Genomic DNA, 25,203 nt, shown 5'->3' with positions numbered 1-25,203 from the left:
AAAAAAAAACATGCTTAAAATTGCTTGTGTGGTTATATATGTTTTGTATAAAAATGTTTTTTTCCAGTAAACAGCCCTGTAATATAATGAAACTATAATAATTTCAGTAACTTTTCTTCCAGTGAAAATAAAACATTCTGGATGTACTCTATAATTGAAAATTAAAATATTTGTTATAATCTTTGCAGCTAAATTTTGGCTATATTTTGAATCATAGTTTGCAAAATATCAGCTGCCATGTTTATTTGAATTTAATGATAATGATTTTGTATATTTTTCTACGCAAAATGATTGCTATTTTTGCTTATAAAAATTATTGAATTTTATATCAACAGAAATTTAAGTGTGTTTATAGTTACATTTCCTTTCGTATGAGCTTTGTCACATCAGTACATATATTTTGTTTCCTATATTTTCCTCTCTTGGAGCTTAATAAATACCATTAAATCATTACGATATTAATGTGATTTCACCAAAAGTGATTATCATGTCTACAAAATCCTTACATGCATTATTCTAGAAATTATTTATTTAAAGTGGTTTAAATCAGTGATTTAAAAAACCACCTGATTTGAATCTCTATTTAAATCAGCCTGATTTATATCAATCCAACTTGCCTAGATGGAATAACAGTAAATCATGTTTGAAATTTTTAAAAATATAAATATGTTCAATATGTGATCAGAATTTTCACGAATGAGTCGATGAAGGGGGATAACACGTGAGGCAATGACGGACTGGACAGCTGAAGTATGTGGACGAGCATTGTCATGTTGCTACATGAAAAAGTATATGTAAAAGATTGCTACTTTGCTTCTGCCGTTCATACAGAAGTTTCAAGCATGCGAAGCTTGATCTTCGTAAGCATATCATTTGCATTTGGATTATCACGACGATGAAGATGAAGGGTGATAAGGTTAAATTGGTGAAAGGATAATCACAAACACTCATGGACAGGATACAACGGAACGCAAATACCACAGAGGATTATACTAGCTGCAAAATTCTTGCCAGTGGAAGAGAGGTTGCAGATTTTATTCCACATTCTGGTTGAGCATCCCTCGTGAATAAATATGAGAGTTAAATTATTATACTTTAACATTTAACACTGTAATGTTTACACATGATGAAGATGTTTAATTATTTATACCTGCTAATGTTTTGGACGGCAAAATTAAGGCTATGATAAAGTTTAAGTTATTCGGAAGTGGAAATTCAGTTCAAAGTTCAATATCCCATCTTTCGTTCCCATGCATTGTCATCATTTGCCTGTTACTCAAATGTTTCTTATGTTAAAACTTTCAGAAATCTTTTCTTTCCATTCTTACTTGATATAATTCAACTGGCATGAATAGGAATTTCCTACTTTGTTTTAATTCTCACAGTACCGAGAATATCCTCTCCCCATCCTTATTTGAGTCACAGCATTGCCATAAATTTCCTGTTCCGAAAATGAATCTCATTTACAACCCATAAGAAATTTTCTGTTATGTTATTATGTACGAGGGGCGTTAGTAAGTTGGTGCTTATAGAGGAAATCTGCAAAAATTCTGCAATTCCTTAAACCAATGGTAAGATCTTTACTAACTTTCCTAAAAGGAATCTATATATTAAGACAGCAATTCCTTTCATTAATGCTTCCCTCTGTTTTTCACGTTGCAGGTGTTGATGATATCATCGTGGAAGATGGCGACCATTTTCTCTTTTGGTTCAAGAAGTTATAAATGTACCTAAGTATCTCGTCAACGTGGCTGATGAAATATACTGACAAACAGAGTGAACGTTTTATGGTACTAACTGATGAAAAAACAATATTAGCAGTGAATCGTTTTTTTTTTTACTAGAGCACAAGACATATTTTGTTCATGGTTTATTATTTTTATCACTGTGCCAGTGATTGGGAACTACATGTTTTTTTTCTGACTTCTAAGTGGTCTAATTCTAAAAGCAAACTTGTTGTCTTTCATTTGTGGATCTTGTTTCACCATTATGACGTCAGCCAACAATGATACTCAGTGGTTTTCCAGTTTAAATTGATTGTAAACAATTATGGGTATTGTGGTCTAGTTTACTCATATCAATAGATGGATGATTGTAACGATGAAAAATTCTAATGGTAAAGTTCACTGAACATGCTTAACATCTGTTGTATTACAGAAATGGTATTTGTACATTTCACAGTCATTAGAATTCATGTTAATCATCGATCATCATTTACAGTAGAGAACAGAATGGCATGTACTGTGCTTATCTAGATGTCAACAGCCGCTCAGAAAGCATGGCGGATTTGTTTTTATTCCTCAACTCGTTTTACTTTCATACCCAAATCTGTGGTCTGTGCATAAGCTATGATGTTGTTCAACTTGTGATTGGATGAAATCGTTAATATTTCCCCCTCTGTCTGAAATCTGAAAAATGCAAGAGACCAATGTGATACTGAACAGTAGATGTGTGTAGTGTAGGTAAGCAGGAATTCAAGCAGCATTTTGTGCATTCATTAAAGATTTCATGCACTTGCAAACCAGCAAGATGTAGTATTGTATGGTGAGTCACTTAATATTCACTACAGAAATATTTCGAAAACAAATCCATCTTGCAGTTCTGTCTTGCAGGTATGTTACAGGTGCCCAAAAGAAAACACAGTGTTACTACTTGAGAAAGGCAGTTGTGTGTTTTTGTTACAATGGGTTTATTATATGTTTCAACTCTACATTCGAAACTGAACAAATTAGTGCTTACAAATTGCAGCAGTGTCTACATACTTTATAAGTTTGGTAGGTCTAAATCTTAACACTAGAAATATACAACACTGCTGCATAGTGTTTGGTACCATTTATTTAGTTACAAATGCAGGGTAGAAACATATGTAATATGGTTCATATGTAACATACAAGTAACACATTTTGCATTTTTTAAATTCAACTTTGTTCTCAGGTAGAACCATCATTGATCACATGACCAGTTTGTGTATTTTCTTGTGCTTGTCCTTGCTTGTTTACATTCTTATCAACATATAGCATTAATAACGTTTTGTTTTCAAAATAAGATGAATCTTAAGTGAACCACCACCCTACATATATATGGTATTGCTGGGTTTTGTTCTTGACATTTTACAAGTCGATGTCTGTAACGAAAGAAGTATATGAGAGAGACTGTAATATTGCCTGAATGTTTGCGAACTGTATATACATTGGTAAGTAGACCAAAAGTACTGCTGTATGTTTGTTAAAGGGAAGCAACAGCTGTACAAGTTGAAAGGTTATGTCGGCTGGGATTGTGTTCATATTAAAAAATACATGTAATATAATGATGGACCAATGGTTAATTAGTATGATTTATTTCCTAGCGTAGAACTTTTACGTGTTTGTTATCTTGCCTGCCATGGCTAAATAGTCACTAAAAATATACTTTTTACTTGTATTTTATGCAGCTATACCACTGCTATGGTTTCACCATTGTTATTAGAGTTTATTGTTAATAATTTGGGCTTTGTTCTAACTTAAAGTGTAATAATTGAAAAGCAACATATGTGCACATGTGCTAAATGATATGACGTGCATAAGAATCATGGCAGCAACTAAAAAATGAACACTATTGTTGACCTAGTATAAATAGCGATTGTATAAGTTCAAGCCAAAGATTTAAAGTAGCTAGCAGATAAGAACTGATACCATACTCAGAAAAATTGCATAAAAATTTAAGTAGCTCGACAGTGCAAATAGAGTGATTTTTAAGAACGTTCTTAGAGAGTTTTCTTTTGATGACAATTTTAATGAACAAAGACTGTTTGTGATGATTGTTGCAGTGAATTGTCACTATGCCCCTTAACGCACTGCTAAGTTTATAGATTGATGTATTGTTGTGACGTCAGTTATCAAATCTTTCTTGACAATAAGAATATGTTATTGTGTCACGTCTGCTTTGTGCTGTAATTATAATTCTTATGTCTACTTCAGGCAGTAAAAAAATAGATCATGTTGAGATAAATTGCACTAACATTATTCAGACTATTGCAAACGAAACATTGGAAATTACATATGTGTTGAAGAGTAAATGCATTTTGTATGCAATTTTGCTTAAAGTAAAGAAGAAGCTACATATTAAACAGGGACACTATGGGATTGTGGAATGTAAAAGAAATCTCGAATGAGGTGTAAACCTTGTAAAAGACTGATGTGGTATGATCTCTGAAACCTTCATTGTATAATTGTAACTTACTACAGCCTAAAGTAAATTGTTTTGCCAAATTATAATTGTGTTCTTATTGGATGTTTACTAGGATAAGATTTGCCAACATTTCTTTAGAGAGTAGTGCCTGACAATCGTATGGTTTCTTGTTGCAGTTGGCGCTTTGGTGTCTCGAGAGCGACATCATTGAGTACCGATGTGTAGTGTGTGTCTGAGAGCAGCAGTACAGGCTTAGCCGAAGGTATAACGTCCTCTGTTTCCTCAATCCGAGAGAAAACCACAGCAGTAAATCTGTCGATGTAGTGCACACCGATAGAGGAGGGCTAGTTTGGAGTTGCCAAAGGGTCTTGCCACTAGCACTCCCGCCCCTAAACCAGGACAGGGGGAGGGTGGCAAAGGTGGACGATCATCCCTTAAGTATTTTTTCGAGTGGCGAAAGATTGCCTTCAGTCCCTTTCTTTATTTACGTTCTTGTCGATTTCCTCCCTCATATACATACCTGGGCAATGACCATACGCAGAGGAGGGCGGACTTCTGATTGACGAGAAGAGGGAAAAAGATGTGGCAACGTTTCCGACTGTCAACCGTGGCACGCGTTGCGGTTTCGGCAGGATGAGGGATGAGGTAAGGACGGGAAATCGTGGCGAAGAATTCAAATACATTTGGGGGTAAGTGGGTAAGATTGTCGCAAAGTATATATTTAATACATATAATTTCGTGGTGTCGGGTACCCCATTCTACACCCTCGAATTTTCAAGATTTTTTCTTTCTTTATGAAGATTATGTGATCCTAATTGTGAATTTTAAAAAAATTAGAGCGCGGAAAGAAGTATTTACGACTGTATAGCCGTTTAAAGTTGAGATTTTGTTGTTTGAAATTGTTGTGTCCAAATTTCCCACCGATTCCGGGCTCCGCCCCTGGGGTAATTAACTTACCGCCTCCTACCGCTACCTACGTAGATAAAAAAAAAATTAACATCCGCGCTATTTGCAAACACTGTTTGTTATTATGAGGAACTAAATATTTTCACAAAAATATTTTAAATGTGCCTGAAATCGAGGGTGTAGAAAGGGGTACCGGAGCCATTTCGTGTTCTCTTGAGGATTTTTTATGGGAGAAGAAATTGTTTGATAGAATTTTTTTTGAAGGCCCGTGGAGGCCAATTAGTGTGCCATTCCGACAGCTGCAGGTTGGTTTTCGGGTTTATACAACAACTCCACCCAAATATTTTCTAATATCCCGTAAACGTTTTCACAAAAATCCAATTTTTGGGCGTTTTGGGGCTAAATATACCTTTACATCCTGGATAAACCTGGATTCTATTTCTCTCTTCCCATCAGTGAGTATGTTTGATGCACCTTAGATGAAAGTCAAACATAACGGAACACTCCTGGACTGCCTGGGATTCGAGACAAAATCCTCTGAAAGATAGACGAACCATTTATCTTCGCATTGTCCACTTACTCAAGCTTTTCCACGTTTATATATGCTTGGGGTTGTCTTCTAAAGGAAGTAATTTAAATTCCGTTGCAAATTCGTCGTCGGTTTTTTTCCGGTTAAGTACGAGAGCTGAATCTTCAAATGCCAGTTTCTACATACACTATTCCCAAAGAGCATGGGCATTCAGTGAGATTCCACATTACTCCAGGGTTACATATAGCTTATTATCATTCCACACATCACTCATGGACAATGAGGAAATGCCCATTGTTCAAACGACCTACAGATTGTGGACGAGCAACAATACATTCATAAAATGATATTTCAAAGATAATCAACATATAATATGCAGTACAGAATAGCTTATAAATTCAAAGACTTGGGAGATAATTCAGGAAATATAAGCCGTGGCTTCATTATCGGAAGTCTGCATTGAACAGACCACTGACTGTCTAGCCTACACCAAAGGTTTATGACTACAGCAAAACAATCCTTCCATCTGTCCCTATCCTGGGCAAGATCAATCATTTCAATCCCTAACGAATTCCTTTAGGTCCATCTTAACGTTATCACTCCATCTTCGTCTTGGCCTTCCTACAGGTCTCTTACCATCAGGTTTCCCAACAAGAATCCTGTAAACTCTTCTTTCCTCTCCCATTCGTGCCACATAGCCTGCCCAGCTAAGCCTTTCGATTTAATTATACTCTAATAATATCCGGACATGAAGCATTGAACAGACCAGACGAAGAATCTTGTTATATCTTTTGAATCTTTCATTCACAATTCTGCGTCGCTCTTCTTAATCATTTCTGTGAGAAAACAAAAATCCAAACGCTCCAGTTTCGAATCCTGGTTTAGGCATACCTGTACCATCGTGTTTATGCCTTCATCAATTACATCAGTTCATCATTCATCCTCATCGTCGCCGTTAACCTCGAAACGTCGAAAATGGACTTAAATCAAAATACATTTCTAATTGTGGTCATTTACGACAAATTTCGACTCTTATGTTAATTGCGACGAAGAGAATATATAATAGACTGATTGAATTCTCCGTCACATAAACCGGCAACAACAAAAAAAGAAATAAATTGTTAAAACCATGAATACATGGTTCAAAATGGAAATTTGTGTACCACATCGGTGGAAGACTGTCTTAAGTGGTGGAATCCAAGAATCTAGCCACCGAAGATTCTCAAATCGAGCTGTGGCCTGGGTTGGATATTTGTTTGTCTCTTCATTAACTTAATGTAAACAACATCGTCACTATTGGCCTAAAGTGGCTGCAGAGTGACGCAATATATATATATATATATATATATATATATACGAGGGTGGTTCAGCATGCTCCGCCCCTGACATAGAAGGAACCCTCGTAGGAAAACCAAATCACTGTCACTTTTCAACATAGTCCTCTGCAACATTAACACACTTTTCCAATCGGCCTTCCAGTGCTTCAATCCCAGTAGAAAAATAATATTTTGATTGGTCCTGCAACCAAGCATTCACAACATCCATAACCTCGGAATCGCTGGCAAAATGTTTTCCACGAAGGTGTTTCTTCATGTTCGGGAACAGGTGGAAATCACTGGGGGCCAGATCTGAAGAATAAGGGGCATGAGGGACAATTTCGAACCCTGCTGCATGAATTGCAGCCACCGCAACTTGGGAGGTGTGGGCGGGAGCATTGTCACAATGGAACAACAAACCACGGGCGAACATTCCGCGGCGTTTCTCCTTGATGGCACTAGGTAATTCTTCAATTAGGGTTGCAGAATAAACACCTGTGATTGTCTTTCCCTGTTGGAGATAATCTATCAAAAGGATTCCTTCTGCATCCCAGAACACAGATGCCATCACTTTGCCCTTTGATGGTTGAACCTTGAATTTCTTTGGGGGTGGAGAATGGGGATGTTTCCATTGCATGCTTTGGCGTTTACTTTCGGGATCGAAGTGGTGAACCCACGTTTCATCCATTGTAACAAATCTCTTCAGAAACTTTGGCTTGTCAGCCTTTATTGTCCGCAACAGGTTCTGACTTGTCACACGACGTGTCCTCTTTTGGTTGACCGTCAGCATTCTCGGGACCCAATGTGCAGAGATTTTTTTCATTAACAAATGATGATGAATAATTGAATGCACACTGCCAGTTGAGATGCCAGATGTGTCTGCTATATGGCGGACAGTCACTCGCCGGTCTGCCAAAATCATGTCATGCACTTTTGTAATCATTTCTGCTGTGGTCACCGTTGCAGATGAGCCACCACCATGCTCATCTTCACAGGTCTGCCGACCACATTTAAATTCACGGCACCATCTCTTCACTAGATCATGTGAAAGGCTAGAGTCTCCAAGAGTTCCCACCATATCTGCATGGATGTCTTTCGGTGTTAGCTTTTTCTTGAGTAAATATATTATCACTACTCGGACCTCAGATTTTTCCATTGTTTCACATGTGGCTACACTTCTTACTGATCATCAACGTGTAACGAAAAGAGAAATTGTTGTAAATTCTTGAAACTTTGTGAATATTAGTCTAAAGAATGAACAATGTTACATATAAAATTACAGGTCTCTACTATCATTGGAAATGGGTCAGGGGCGGAGCATGCTGAACCACCCTCGTATATATATATATATATATACACTGCTCAAAATAATTAGGGGATCAGGCAAAAATAAGTAGGGGATCAGACCAGATATCAAAACTCATGTAGGCATACTAATACCAGATCCTTTATTCCATTCTGAGATTAGTTACAGCAAGATATGCTGTCATGATACCTGATGTTAATGACATTAATGACATGTGACGCGATATGACAATTAGAGCATCAGTAGAACAGCACAAAAAAAGCACAAAAACAGACACAAACACTACAGCAACTCTCCTCTAGTATAGTGTATGGTCTTCCCTAACGACCAATACTGCTGCACACCTGCGTGGCATGGAATCAATGAGCTGTTGGGGGATACGTCGCCACTCTGCCAGAAGGCAATTTCCAGCTCTGCACGAGTTTTGGGAGGTGCTGATCGAGCTGCAACTTGTTGGCCTAGTGCATCCCAGATGTGCTCGATTGGATTTAAGTCTGGAGAGCAAGCTGGCAAGGGCAGATGCTCGATACCCTCCTGGTCCAGCATGTCGTCCACCAACCCAGCTTGGTGTGGACGAGCATTATCATCCATGAAACGGAAAGAATCACCAATGGCACCAGCATAAGGCACGACATAAGGTCGGAGGATCTCGTCTCTATACCTTCGAGCTGTCAAGGTGCCATCGTGGATGATATACAGGTCCGAATGTCCACCAATACTGATTCCAGCTCACACCTCCATTCGGCATGTCCCCAACCACGATGTTCCTCCGCCCAGTTTCTATGGGCTATACGGTGTTGTAACATTAATGGAACACACACACACCATGGGCCTACGTGCATAGAGGCCACCTTCATGAAGACGATTACGGACAGTTTGAGATGACACTCTGGGTCCCGTTGCTGTTTGCCAGGCATGTTGCAGTAGCGTTGCATTCTGTCCCCTCTTCCGACGGGCTGTGATTAAGAGATAACGGTCCTCCCTCGATGTTGTTGCTCGTGGATGACCTTTGCCTTGTCCTCTGCGAACACTTCCTGTTGTTTCAAAACGATTCCATAGTCTGGAAATCACATTTTGCGACACTCCAATGGCGTGTGCTACCTGGCGTTGTGACTGCCCAGCTTTAATCCTTCCTATGGCTTTCCGAGCCATAGCTTCTGGTAAATCACGTTGGTGCAGCATTGTGCAACGTCCTCCAGTTGGACACCAGTCGTTCCAAAGTTAGTCCGCTACTCCTTTAGTCGGGAACATGAGAATCTGCAAATCATCAGGGCTTGCTGGGTAGAAAAGAAACACAACACTGTTTTCAAAGTTAAAACGCAGTTTTATAATCGCGTATATTTCATAATCACTTACCAGTAAAACAATAGAACATTCAATACTAACGTTGGGCAATTCCCTCACATAAAGTGAAAGTCAAAGAACATAATTAATTGTTTACTTTGAACTTATCGGCAAGAAGAAAACTCGAAAACCAAAATCTATACTTCAATTCTCTCCGTTTCCAAGTTCTTATTATTCTTCACCTTCAATTGTTTTTCAAACTCAGTCTGTCGTCAGGTGAGAAACATTCAGGTTAGTTCACTTCCTCGGCTGAGATTAGAAAGTGACGTCAACACGAACAGATTTTGACGTATTTATAAACATATATAAAAGTTCCAACTACAACTGTATCAGTCTAGCTATAATTATCTGTGACAACTTGCACATTATTTGAAATAACAAACATTTTAAAAGTCTTAACTTCTTATAAATATAAAATCTTAAACTCTCAGGTTCGTTACAATTGCCCCTCGTCCGGGTAAAATTTTTGAAGAAATTGTAATTTACAAGTTCTGAAAAAATTTTGAGTACATAAAGAACATTGAAATATAGAGTTTATCTGCACAATTGAATAACTCAATCTTGACTTCTCTTCATTTGACAACAGCTCAGAAGGAACGTAGTTTACAGTATCAAAAACAGAGTGTAATCGATGGTAGTTAAACAACCAATAAACAGTGAATTCAGGCAATGATTGATTCCATGATGGTTTAATAGAACAGCAGGCTTCCATATATCTAGTTTCTTCTCCAGAAAGACTTTGTAGAAAACGGTTGAGGGTTCGATAAGCAATGAACTGAAACAGTACTTTCCTATAGCACTTCAAACTCAACACTCTTCTTGCTTCTGTGCTTCTAGAATAATGCCTTTAAATTCCACACCAGCAATATAATAACTCCTGCTTATAGGAATCTATCCAAATATTTACTATATGGACCTTTTCTGAGAGGTCTACGGATTTATACATCCCGATTCTATCCTCATTCTGGACCTTTCGGATGTACCGCACTAAATATATATATATATCTGGAGAATTCATCCTTCATTTGATCAGGAGTGGTAACAAACAACACATCAACTGCATTTTTCTTAATACTTATTTCTGCCTGATGCAGTTTTTATAAAAAGCATACGCCAGAGGAAGTCAGAACGAAAACCTTCTTAAATGAATACTTTGGTGCTAAAATTCATGCCACTAATATCATGTTCTACTTGTCTACCACCTAGGACTATCTTCTTAAGACTTCCGGAAAATCTATACCAGTTTTGTATTCGGAACGTTTTGCACTTGACTGCCTGAAGATACATTTTCGATCAGCAAAAAGAATTTACATATAATTCTTGTATTTTTCGTCCTTTCGAGTTTACTTGCCTAAACGAAGAGGAGGCACTTAGAAAATGTCGACGTTTGTTTGACATGATTGAGATCGCTGGTTGTGCAGAAACTCTCTGGTAGTCTCCACTGCTTCTTCCTGCTCTGAGGCAACGTCATGTCTTGGGGAGAAAGAACCACAATTGTCACCTCTACGTGGTGGAGAGTACCTTCTTGGCGAAGTAGGATTACTTCGTTCTTGGTAACGCCATCTGTCTGGAGAAATTTGCCTTTGTTCTGGACGAGGTCTGTAGAAATTTCTCTGTCTTTGGTTTTGATCCTGGTTGAAACCTCTCCTGCCTAATCCTCTGTTGAATCTTCGAGGTCGTGAAAAATTTCCTCCTCGACTCTCTGAATCCGTCTGGATGTTCCGGATCTTAAAACTTTTATTGTCTGCAGCCTCTTTATTCTTAGTGTCTTCTTTATTCTTCCAGGCATCAGGGTCATCATAAATATCGAAGTCTTTTAAGAAGTGTGTCAATTCATCCACACTTCGTGGAGCGTGCGCCAGACAAAGATTCCGAATGCGATACGGCAACTGTCCAATGATCAAATTAAGAACTTCGCTCTCATTAAAATTGTCAGCTAGGTTTCTGTACGCTGCGTAGACACTCCAGGCAAAACTTTCTAAGTTGTCGTGGACCAGGCGAGAATACCTTCGGTTCCTCACAGCCGCTAGTTGTCTTTGTTTTGCCTTTTCTGATGCAAATTCATCCTTAAAGCGTGCGCAGAAATCAGCATAATTCACAAAGTTGTCCATATTACCAGCTAACCAATGCTCAGCCTTGCCGGTGAAAACCCGAGGTAATAATTCCAATCTATAGTGCTCAGGCACTTGCATTAAGTCGAAACTGACATTTAATTCACGCAGATATCTTTCGGCAGATTGAGCTTCGATATCGCCTTTAAACTTCGGAATGTTCGCGATATCAGCCATTCTGGGCATCTTAAACTCTGTTCTGCGTCGAGGAGAAAAACTGTCATTACTATCCTTTTCTCTAGGCCTCTTGCATCTATCAGAAGTTGTGGTATTACCGGGGAAGAATGGGTTTGAAAGTACAACAGGAGGTTCATAGGCAGTAGCTTCTGGGTTCAGTCCTCGGATTGGATCAGGCACTATATCGGAAAAGGTTTCTGGTCGAATCTGTAAATTATGGATCTTTTCCTGCAGTTCACTGACCCTACTTATAATTGTAACTGTCTGTTCCTGAATTACTTGGCGAAGAGATACTTCCATCTTTTTAGCCTTCTCATGGAGAAAACTAACCTTTTCTCCAGCTTCCTTTATTTCAACTTTCTGTTCTTGCACTATATTTTCTATGAGTTCTGTTCGTTCACCAAAGGTTTTTAGTGCTACATTAAATGACTCTACAGAACTCTTTAATTCTTGAACTCTATCTGGAGGGTCACATTCAGATTCTCTTCCAGACTGGACAATTTCAAGGCAGGTTTCCATATTCTTCTTCAATTGCTCCTGTTCCTTCTCTATCCGTCCTTGCCGAACTGTTAAGAACTCTAGCTGCTCTTCCACAATTTCCTTTACCCTTTCGTCCACCTTTTCAGTGACTTTAATACTAAGCTTTTCTATCTCTCCTCTGATGCTCTCTACCTGTTCAAGTTTATGTTGAGAGAATAGAGCCTGTAACTCTGACCTTAGTTTTATATCTTCCTGTATCCTCCTTTCTTCCTGGTTTTCAATCAATGCACGGAAAATATCTAAGTCTTCTTTTCTCTTTCTCTCTTCCTCCTCTTTCTCTTTCCTTCTCTTTTCTTTTTCCTCTTCTTTTTCCTTCTTTCTCCTTTCCTCTTCTTTCTCTTTCCTTCTCTTTTCTTCTATAGACTCAACTATGAGCTTAAACTCCATCATCTCCTTCTTTCGAACTTTCTCTATCTGAGCCATCTCTTTCTTACGCTGTTTATCCTCCTCTATCCTTTCCTTCTGTCTACGGTCTTCATCCTCCTTTTCTTTCTGGTTTCGCTCTGCTTTGTCTTTCATCAACCAATCAAGTAGCCAGTGATCTGATGAGGGTTTGGTAGGAACGTTCGGTTCTGGTTCTGTTTCTGGTGATGACAAGCATGATTTGCATCGCATCTCTTTATTTGATGCCAACGTTACTTCCTGCCCATCACAACTACTATGAAACCTCTGCAAACATTGGCAACACTGGAAGAATTCCCTGTCATTGGTGAGATCATCACAGCATCCAAACTTGGTTTCTGCATCCATTGTCGTTCTTCCTCTGCTTCGCAGATTCATTCCTGTCGCGTCTTTCTCCATTCTACTACACCGTCTATGGCTCTTACCAGTTAATACCTTCACTTCACTATCACACTTTTACCTTCGTGAATTCCAAGGACTTTCAATATCACCTTCGTGAATTCTATGGACGAACACTTTCAGTATGCACTAAATCGGGTATCACGTTTTAATTGCTAAAATAACTTTGCACTCAAGCCCCCACGATTGTACCAAAATAACTATGCACTCGAGCCCCGCGTTGGTGTGCCAAAATAACTATGCAACGTCCTCCAGTTGGACACCAGTCGTTCCAAAGTTAGTCCGCTACTCCTTTAGTCGGGAACATGAGAATCTGCAAATCATCAGGGCTTGCTGGGTAGAAAAGAAACACAACACTGTTTTCAAAGTTAAAACGCAGTTTTATAATCGCGTATATTTCATAATCACTTACCAGTAAAACAATAGAACATTCAATACTAACGTTGGGCAATTCCCTCACATAAAGTGAAAGTCAAAGAACATAATTAATTGTTTACTTTGAACTTATCGGCAAGAAGAAAACTCGAAAACCAAAATCTATACTTCAATTCTCTCCGTTTCCAAGTTCTTATTATTCTTCACCTTCAATTGTTTTTCAAACTCAGTCTGTCGTCAGGTGAGAAACATTCAGGTTAGTTCACTTCCTCGGCTGAGATTAGAAGTGACGTCAACACGAACAGATTTTGACGTATTTATAAACATATATAAAAGTTCCAACTACAACTGTATCAGTCTAACTATAATTATCTGTGACAACTTGCACATTATTTGAAATAACAAACATTTTAAAAGTCTTAACTTCTTATAAATATAAAATCTTAAACTCTCAGGTTCGTTACAATTGCCTTTCTCACCTGAACCTTTCCCTTCCCCAACTGAACTGTATCGCTAACAAGAGACGACTAGCATACAACTCCAGCACGCACACACTCCTCCCTTTACCCTTTGATATCACCAGTGCAAAGGTTACGTCATGTTTAAGGCACTGGAACTTTCATTTTCGGGGCTTTAGAAGCTGATTGTAGCTCATACAGGTGCTGACAACATATCTGGTCTGATCGCCTACTTATTTTTGCCTGATTTTTGCCTGATCCCCTAATTATTTTGAGCAGTGTATATATATATATATATATATATATATATATATATATATATATATATATATATATATATATAATATATATACTTCAATGTTGATGCTAATTAATAGGAGGTGCAACGCTAGTAGTATGCTATTAAGAGCTTACAACTCTGTCTACAAAATTTAACATTTTGCTTAGTTTTCCATGTAGAAAAAATACAAGAATATTGTATGTGCTCAGATATCTAAGTCATACCTACTTCTAATTAAGTACACTATATATACATATGTACATATATGTAATATAGGTAACTTGAAATACAGTCTAACTATACAGATATTCTGTAGCCATTGCAAATAAAACGTAAAGTTAAAACACAATACTCACAAAGCAGCATTGGAAATTTGAATCTCCTGGCATTTCTTGGACAATATTCCAACAATAGTCTACTATCATTGTTGGACTCCATTGTCGTCCAGCGATTCTCCATTTTGGCTAGCATGATGGAAATTCTCTCGATTATTGTCACTAATGCCATCATTTCAGTGAAAAAGGGAAGAGGAATTGATTCTTTCAAGGACGTGTTGCAGCCTATTTTTCATAGCATTACAGTACGTATATTATGTACTTTTGTTTTCCATGAGAGCTCTATCTACCTTCCAGAAAGGAACCCAAGCTGCATAGCCTACATATCTCACTTTGCGTTTTTTGTAGAAAATGGATAAGGAGTTAAGACAAGGAACTGCTTACAATTGAAATAATAATAATAAAAAACAACAAACCATTTGGAATACTAGTAGTGAAGAATATAGTAATAAGGATATTTTTTAAAAAAACTAGTAGGAAATCATTGAGCGCTTTGGATGTACTCATCTTCCCACACCGACTAGAACATACTTGGTACCCAAAGTAAGAAAACATATTAATGTTCCATGCAAATATGATTTCATAATTAAAAATAATACGTGGGTGTGCTGAAAAGTAGTGAATCCTATTTATTTGTTTAGATTGTAAACACAGTTTGAATTTTGAGCAACCATGTAGTGTACTCATCACATCAGACTTCCTCGCTTCTGCATTGCAAGTTTCAAACTTCTATCACCAGGGGGTGCTGAACTATAGCGAGGAAAATGGCAGCATGTAACCATGCTGTGTTGGTGCGCCTGAAGCAGCCTGCGGTGATCAAGTTTCTAACCGCAGAAAATGTGCTACAAATTGACATTCATCGGAGAATGAAGGTTTTTATGGGGATGAAGGTGTAGACGTCAATACTGTACGATGGCTGTTCGTGCTCGTAATGAAAACCCCAGCCGAGGAACCCTCAACGTGTGTGACAAAGAATGGAGTGGAGGTCGCGTATTGCAACTGATAAAGGTTATTAGAATTTTGTCTATGAACTCATTAGAGAATTGTCGCATTACCCAGGCAGAGCTTGCAATCAATTGTGGCATGTCACGGGAGCGAGTGCAGGCAATAATCGTCGATCTGGGATACCAGAAACTTTGTGCACGTTTGGTGCCTAGGAAGCTCACTCCTGACGTGAAACAGAAGAGACTGGACATTAGCCAACAGCTGCTTCAGCGCTACGAACTAAGCTGCTTTCATTTCCAAACTGCGCTTCAAGTTCACGGCATCGTCTCCCCACGCAGTCGCCTGTTCCACTCCAAACACAACTAACACACGCCTTCTGCAGCTGGGTGGATGTCCTTGAACCGCACATTCGAACTGAAAAAATATAGTACAACATTCTCACAGGCGATGAAAGTTGTGTACACCATTTCCGCTGAGAAATGAGAATGTGGCTCCGTCGTCAAGATCAACAATTCTACAGTGGAAACTGGTCTCTCGTTGACAGACGTGTGTTGATCGCCAGTCGTATTATGTGGAAAAGTAATTGTCATTAAACACGAAAAAGAATGTCAGGTGAGAACTATAGTGTACTCATGCATTTTGAAAGTGCTATATTCTGTATAAACCTATGCATTAAATCTTTCCTTATTGAATATCATGTTACGGGAGATATTTCCTGATACATGAAAAAGCTGAAGTTGTGCCAGTCAGTTCGAAACTTCATATTCTGTCATTAATATATTTTATTACCCATAATACCACAAAATGCATAACGTATAGTAATTTACATTGAATTCAGTTAATTTTATGAAGGCATTATTAGTCCATCATTGCAGTGAAGAAATATGCTACACATGTAGAAACAATGAATAGCTTTTATCACGTAGAGAAGTAGCAGTCAAGAATAGAAATTGAAGTAAGTTAACAGAGATGTTCAATCATTTACATCACCTCATGAATACTAGAAATCAACTTTCATTATGCTGAAAGTACCAACTCCAGAAAATATATATATATATCTTACATGAACTGCAAATTATATATTTTATGAAAATGCTTGCTTGAAACTTCAGTGAGATAATCAGATCCAGTTTTACGGGTGCCAGACCATTAATCTTCAAAGTCATCATTCAATGGACTAGCTTCCCGAGACAGTGGATTCAGAGAATCAACCTGCTCTAGGCTGCCAATGCTTCCGTCGAGATCAGTGAGACCAATAGTGAAAACGTTTGATGTTATTCCTCCGGGATTTGTTATGTCACGTTCAGCATCAGTTTCCTTTATGTGAGTTTGGTTCATTCCTGCACCGTCTCTTGATCCTGAAGTTTTGGCTTCTTCCCCTATTCTAGCCGCATGTCCTCTACGTCTATTTCTGCGTACCTTACTTTGTCTGCCACGTTTGGAAGATTTGGCAGGCACATGTCTTGCGAATTTTCTACCGTTATGTAACTCTGCAGCTTCATCTCTATCTGCCTCTGCTAACTCTGGAAGTGATTCTGATGGTACGACTGATTTACCACGCCCTTTACCAGCTCCTTTTCGACTACGTACGATCGAAACGTCTGAAGGCAAGTCAGGCATACTTCTTGCAAATCTTCTACCATTATGTGACTCTTCGGCTTCTTCGCTCCCTCCCTCTGCTAACTCTTCTGCTGATGGCAAGCCTGATCTGCCACTGTTACCACTTCCTTCAGCTTTCCTGACAGCCCTGCTACTAACTGGATAGCCCTTATGCTTGTGTCTACTCGTGGGTGATGCTTCAGTGCGAGTGAAATCTGTAACGAACAACAGTGTACTTGGCATTGAAGTCAGGAGAGAGTATCACAGTAGTCATGATTGCAGCTCGTTTCATATTTTTGTGAAAAAAGCTAATTGCAGTCCTGTTTCAGTTTCCATGCTCTTTGACGCACGAAATATTTTGGATATATTCAGAGAATTCGTGGGTGTTTCATAGTTATATATTTTTAAACAATGTGAAATCGTGGATTGTGTAGGTTCTGGAGAAATATTACTATACTTAATAAATTATACCATTATATCAAATCCAAAAATTCTGAATATTAAGATTTTGTACACTGATAATTCACACATTAATATTTAATCGAAGTAATGAAGTTTGTAAATAATAACAAAAATCATTGATAACTTTGGGATGGAAATAGGTCAATTCTATTCTTGTAAGTATGGATTACTGTAGGAATAATACTCAAATACAAATATTAATCAGGGAAAGAATTACACTACATACGCCACCAATATCATCTTTGTTGTTTAGAGATAGTCAAATGATGAGTGAATTGTACTGAGGACTTGATTTGATTTATACATTGATTAAATGCATATATTAGGAAATTAATATATTTTATAATCATGTTTGAAAAATATGGCCAGAAGTACGTGTAACTATCGTGACCAAATTTGAACTTAAGATCGGTAGTAATGTATTATCGTAATTTATGATACAAATCCTCTAAAAGAATGTAGATGATCAATAACCCAGTACCGACAAAGAGACACAATGCAACTACATTATAATTAAGACATATACATAGATCTAGAGTGATTAAGTAGTAATATTTTAAAGAAATATAAATACGGCCAACGATCGAAAACATTGTGTCACTAGAACTTTGACAGAATGAATAGAGTAAGTTCGAAAGGTTAATTGCATTTGATTTTGTATGCATAATGTGTGTCCTACATACATACATCCCTCACGCATATATACGTATATACACCTGTAAACAATACATTAACAAACTCTATCTACAGTATGTGTCTTTCTAATCTACTTGAATCACAATAGTATATCAAAGATATCACCAGGTAAAGGGATTTCCATTAACTACTGGTTCAAATCAATGAACTGGATGGGAAGAAAGACAATCATTTCAGAGAATGGTCAAGAAGTTTGTCTACTAAAAAAAATAGATAACTATTTAGGCCTATTTGTACATTTAGTCTAATGAAATTGTAAAACAAACGAAAATATTATCTCATAAGCTTTATTACCCAGAATACTATACATTACAAGATAGAATATAATGATTTTATATTGATTTATAAATACAAAGTATTGCTAGAGTTCATTTGCAGTTAGACATTTCCGAAATGATTTCAAGATTATTCTGAATACAAGCACACCAGAGTTGAAGCAGTAATATTAAATTAATCGTAGATACATTACTCTGTAAACAATTTGTAACGTATGTGAATATTATATATTTCGAGACAGGTTATGCATTACTTTCATGAACTACTCTTACGTAAAATGAACATAGGTTAGTGACGTCTCTTTCTTGTTAATATTATTCTTATGGGTTGAAGTGTTTGACGAAATACAACCGACATGTTTGGAGACGAGTGATTATTGCCATAATGAAATATTCTGAAGAATAGCTTTATAGAAAAAAAATATGTTTAAAATAGTTCAATCCTGCAAGTCAAAACATATTTTTTGATTCAATGAATGTCTGATTTTATCGACGGTTTCGCCGCTTACTTTAGTAACAATATACATCTGAATGACAGATTATTACATTTTTTCACCAACACCAGATAAATAAAATAACTTATAATGAAGTGCAACAGCACTCAACCATACCCTGAAACAAATTTTCCGTATAATATGTCTGGATAATAAAATATGATCCGATAGTAGGTCTTGGAAAGGAAAAAAGGCTACTATTTCAAGTAGATCAAGCTCATTGTAATTGACTTCGCTTATATTCATTTTTCTTACATCAATTCCTACTATACTGCATAAGAATCACCTTCATTCACCACGCCATTTACGGCATTGAAGTCGATTGGGACACTGCCCGAATTATCTTCTGCGCTTGCGTCGAAACTGTTGTCATCGCCTGCAACACCATTAGAAACAATGTTTCCGCCTATTGGTGCAAAATCTACAATATCTGAAATATCCTGTGCCTGCGCCTCCTCCTCTTCTTTGTTTTCAGCCTCAGCTTCGATAACGGTAGGTTGTTTCATATCTTTGGCTCTTCCATTTGCACGTGTCTTTCCAGCTTCTCGCCTCCTACGTACAGTGAGGTATTTGGCATCGATCTCAGGTACACGTCTTTCAAATCTTCGACCACTATGCGACTCTTCAGCTTCCTCTCTATCTACCTTTTTTAACTCTGGAGATGATGATTTACCGTGACTTCTACCAGTGCCTCTTCTACTACGCACACTCAGAACTTCTGGAGTCAAGGCTGGTGAACCCCTTGCATTCCTACCATTGTGTGTCTCTTCAGCTTCAGCTCTACCCTCTTGTGTTAACTCTGGAAGTGATTCTGATGGTAAGACTGATTTACCACGCCCTTTACCAGCTCCTCTTCGACTACGTACGGTCGCAACGTCTGAAGTCAAGTCAGGCATACCTCTTGCAAATCTTCTACCATTATGTGACTCTTCGGTTTCTTCGCTCCCTGCCTCTGCTAACTCTGCTGCTGATGGCAAGCCTGATCTGCCACTGCTGCCACTTCCTTCAGCTTTCCTGACAGCCCTGCTACTAACTGGAGAGCCCTTATGCTTGTGTCTATTAGTGGGTGATGCCTCAGTGCGAGTGAAATCTGTAACGAACGACAGTTTACTTGGCAGAATATTTTAAGTCAAGAGAAACGTTTCACAGTTGCCATGATTGCAGCTAGTTCCATTTTTTTTAAAAAAAACAAAAGCTCAATACAGTTGTTTCGATTTGCATATTTTTTGGCGCACGAAATAGTTTGAGTACTTCCTCTCAATTTTTTGGATGTTTCTATAGTTATGCCTTTTTAAACAACGGGAAATTGTGGATTGTCGAGCTTCAAGAAAAAATTCTGTTTCCAAGTTACTGTGCCATTATAATACAGCCAGAACAGCTGCACTGGAATAATATCGAGAGAATTGTACATTAATATTTCACAAGTAGGAATGTTAACGAATTTAAACCATTGGAAACTTTGGAATGTATCGAGGAGAAATATATCAATTCCAACACTTGAATCATACGTACTTTAAATTTGATTAGTGTAGGTATAGTACTATTAAATACCAATAATGATCAAGGCATAAATCGTGCTACATTCAGCACTAAATTAAACTTAATTGTATAGGGGTGGTAAATGAATTAGTGTATTGCACCAGAACTTTGATTTGACTTACATATTTGATTGATTAGGAACTCAACATATTACATATCTATGTTTGAGAAATATCGACTAAAAGTAGGAACCTTAGTAACAAAATTGGAAATTAAGATCGGTATTAATTTGTAATCATAATTTAACATAAAAAGCACGAATAATATAGATGATCAATAATACCAAAACGAGAATAGAAAAAAAGATACAACTCGATTTTTATTAATATACATAATTTTTAATAATACAGGAATATAACATGAATAAATATAAAACTTTGAATTAGGTTTTTAGTTCACTCTATTTTATATATACCATACGTGGGTATGATGGGCCTAGTTGAAAGCACAGTAATATTCCGAGCCACCTCTCAAATATATACAAATACGTGCAAGGACTGAAAACATGGTATCAACTTATTTGAATAAATGCATCATATTTTATTGATGCATAGATGAGGAACTCTTTACACACAAAAATTTGCTTCATTTAATTATTTTTAAATCAAGATTGTTTACCTATCTCTGATCATCTATAAATTTTGAGAGCTTGTGTTGAAATAGAATCAATTTATCTTCCTCAATTTTGACAGAATCAATTGTGTATATCAAAATGTAAAAATCTATCTGGTTTAGTTTATGAACTTCATCTTTTTTATTAATTTCAATTCAAATAACAAACACTTCGTCAGGTAAAAGTTTTTATAAAAATACCGTTCTAAATGTATGAACTGTATGGGAACAAAGACAATCATTTCAGAAAAATTGTAAACAATCTGTGAGAACGTAATTTGTCTTGTTTATTTTTAGGTATCAGGCCATGAACATTGCTGAGAACTTTGTTAAATAAATCTCATCTTCTACAACAAGTTTGCAAGTTAACCATTATTACAAATAGCATACACACATGAAGACAAATAAGCGATTAAAACCCTTATCAAATATCAAAATATGTTTTAATAAAAATGTTCTGACGTTTTCACATGCTGTTTATTGTCCAGAATGCTATAAAACTACAAAAATGTTTGGTGCAATTTATGTGCAGTGATATACAAAATATACAATACGTTGACTACATATAAAGAATAAATATAAAAGTTACTCAATGGAAAACATATTTTTAGAAGAAACCATATTATTATATGGGTATTGGTCCTATTCAGTATTTCATTAGTTATATGTTCAAATTATTATCACTGTTTTAAAACTTGCTGATTGTTATATTATGTGCAATAAATGCTCACTTGTCTACGAACTTGTACGTACAATGTTACATGTAATGTAGCAATATAGGGCTTCCAATATGGCTCTTATATGTTTCACCCATTCTAACCTCTACTATTTCAAATTCTACGGTGAATAAATATAAAATTTATCATCTTGACTATCTCTGTTCACTATCAAGAATAACAAATTGGATTGGTTTCTAAACTGAAAAGATATATTGTTTAGTACAATGTGGCAACATTGTTGTGTGTGCAACTGCTCGAACATGAAATCGTGGGTAAAAATCTGTATTCAAATATGAATAAAAATTCATTAAGTGGTTGTAATATTGCAAAAATGGAAAACGTAAATTATTCTACAAACCAATTGCTGGAAGTCACAGTAGTGCAATCATTTGGAGTATCCAAGAATTCATTGGTTATGTTGTTCTTGTTATGAAGATAACGATTACGAGGGGAGGCTGATAAGTATTGAGCCTTACCCACAAAAAAAAAAATAGCTAGGAGGCTGAAATTTGCAGGGTGATCTGGTCAATTCTTCTATATGTAATAGTGAAAAAATTGAGTTTCTACGATTTTAACTTCCCTTTGTTTCTCAGGTCCAGAGTGAAAATTGCAGCACCTCCAGAAACGTTAAATGTAGAAGAGCGTGTTGTTGCATGACAATGCCTCGCCACACACTACAGGTGAAACAATGGCGACCCTGACCTCTTAGGCTTTTACGTGTTGCCCTATCTACCCTACTCGCCTGACCTGGTTCCATCTGACTATCATTTGTTCCATCTGAAAAAAAAAAACACCTAACGGGACAACAATTTGGGAGTGTTCAGTTAACTGCAAATAAGCAGTTACACCAGCAGTCGGAAGAATTTTATTTGCAGGGACTTAAGAAGCTGCAGGACAGATGTCGCAAGTGCATTATCTTCCTGGGGGAATATGTAGAATAGTGTGGCAGTTACAGCTTCCTAGTTCATTTTCTTTTCTGGGTAAGGCTCAATACTTCTCAGCCTCCCCTCGTATATTTTGAATGAAAAACACACTGTGAGACTTAGTAAAAATATAATGATTCCTAAAATATCAGTTCCTTCCTCCTTAAACATTCTTAGATCTAAAAATATCTGAGAGTAGTGTATAAGATACATTAAACTACCTTGTGTCTAATATCAACAAAAACGTCTGAAGAATTTATACCAGGCAATAAAAATGTATCCTTGAATTGAATTTTTGGCCCAGTTTATGAAACTAATATTATTTATTTATAGAAGAATAACGGAACTAAAATTAGCAAAAATGAAAATTATTCTTATATCCATAACAATCCTACATATTTTCACTAGTAAAGTATATCTAACTCAATCGCTAACCGAAAATTTAATAGTACGGTCAAAACGCTTTGGAATATGCACCAAGAAAATTATATTTGTCTTCCAGAAGGTATCATGTAGAATCGATTGTCTACAAATGTCTTCTTCTGACACATATACACTGGAACTATTCAATATAATATGTTAGTCGTCGTATCCGCTCTCGCTGGAATCAAATTTATTTTTGTTGTTATTCACTGGGTTTAAAGCATCCGCTGTAGCCACTCCAGGTGCTTCTACTCCTGCTACGTCAGTATCTAAAGATCCATGGTCATCTTCCTCTACTATGTTGGTTGCTAAGTTTACACCTGGAACTTCCCCGGACTTACGTTCCCGACTTGCGTCCAGTTCACCATTCACAGCTGGAATTCCATTCCCAAGAGCGATTGATGTTACCCCTCCAGGATTAGTTAAATCTCTGGATTCATTTAAGTTTTCTTCGGCATTGTCTCCCTTTGGTTCATGTAATACTAGTTCTTTGTTTTCAGCTTTCGGTTCCTCGTCGAGTTTTTCATCATCTCTTTGTATCCTCCTGAAGGTGTGATGTTTCCAAGACAAACCAGGAATGGCCCTTGAAAATCTTCTACCACTGTGAGACTCTTCAGCTGCTTCTCCACTTCTCTCTGTTAACTTTGGTATCGATTCTGATGGGTTACCATGCCTTTTGACAAATCCTCTTCTACTACGTACGCTCGAAACGTCTGAAGACAGGTCAGGCATACCTCTTGCCAATCTTCTACCATTATGTGTCTCTTCGGCTTCTTCACTGTCTGCTTCTGTTAGCTCTGGTGCGGATGGCAAGCCTGATCTACCACTGCTGCCAGTTCCTTCAGCTTTCCTGACAGCCCTGCCACTAACTGGAGTGGCCACTTTATGCCTGTGTCTATTCGTGGGTGATGCTTCAGTGCGAGTACAATCTGCAATGAACAACAGTGTAATTGGCAGATGTAGTTTCGTCAATAAAGGTGATCCGAAGAGAGCAATCATTATTGTTGCATATCTTTCTCTCTCTCTCTCTCTCTCTCTCTGCACATTTCTGAAACTGCAGTACTAAGAGCATATAATGACATATATAAATTCAGTGCTTAGCTTCATTTCTCCGGAATGACCATGTAATTTCTTCGTTAACTTGCCAGATGATAATAAATGCTGAAATTTTTTCACTAAAAATTTCCTTGAAAATTATGACTTAGTCCATAACAACTGGTGGAGATGATAATACACTTACTTTTAGAATTGATGAAATATTTCAGATAATGCATACCCTTCGGTACGGAATAGAAAGCTCAGGTAAATTACTTCAGAAAGTGACTAATATGTGTCAACTGATTCCTATGCTTTAAAAGGGCTCATAGGAGCATAATGGCTTTTATATCATATACAATTAAATTAAATCCTAAGTATGAGTTTCAGAAAAATACCGGGTGGGCCATAAGTCAGTTGTCACTAGGAATCGTTAGACTTTGTTTTGCCTAGCGTAGTGAAGTCAGTTGTGAACTTGACTAGTGCTTGTTACCCAATATAAGAATACTGGGTAATACGCACTAGTCAAGTTCACAACTGACTTCCAGTACGCTAGGCAAAACAAAGTCTAACTATTGCTACTGACAACTGGCTTATGGCCCACCCAGTATGGGTCAAAAGGATAATGTGACGTCTTACAGAAATGTAAAACAATGTAACTTTTATACGGCATAGCAGAAGATTTGTTAGCATATAAATTTTCTAAATATGACTTCTCTATGGTATAAAGTGTCAATAATATCTGACAGCTGAAGCTTTATATACGTTTCAACTAATACCTCTTTATATACCAGTGACGTAAATCATGTCGTGGAGAAATAGTCACAACTTCCCCA

General features: G+C 37.2%; 2 protein-coding genes across 3 annotated transcripts in view; one reads left to right on the top strand and one right to left on the bottom strand.

Moving 5' to 3' along the window:
* The window catches only part of LOC146002401 (uncharacterized protein CG3556-like), a 365,519-nt gene extending 361,280 nt beyond the window's left edge, over positions 1-4,239 (top strand). For both annotated transcript variants that reach the window (XM_083140158.1, XM_083140157.1), the window contains exon 10: positions 1,663-4,239. In XM_083140158.1, the coding sequence (XP_082996284.1) occupies positions 1,663-1,724 (62 nt within the window). In that variant the 3' untranslated portion in view covers positions 1,725-4,239. The remainder of the gene's footprint in view (positions 1-1,662) is intronic.
* Positions 4,240-18,778: 14,539 nt separating this feature from the next.
* LOC146001854 (uncharacterized) overlaps positions 18,779-25,203 on the bottom strand; it is a 54,032-nt gene continuing 47,607 nt past the window's right edge. The window contains exon 3 of the mRNA XM_083139555.1: positions 18,779-20,206. Within this exon, the coding sequence (XP_082995681.1) occupies positions 19,383-20,206 (824 nt within the window). The 3' untranslated portion in view covers positions 18,779-19,382. The remainder of the gene's footprint in view (positions 20,207-25,203) is intronic.

The sequence above is a fragment of the Lepisma saccharinum genome, chromosome 18, assembly GCF_977018435.1.
Source record: "Lepisma saccharinum chromosome 18, izLepSacc3.1, whole genome shotgun sequence".
In the NCBI taxonomy this organism is placed as follows: domain Eukaryota; kingdom Metazoa; phylum Arthropoda; class Insecta; order Zygentoma; family Lepismatidae; genus Lepisma; species Lepisma saccharinum.
Note: the sequence above shows the minus strand (reverse complement) of the source record. Positions and strands in the feature narration are given on the sequence as shown.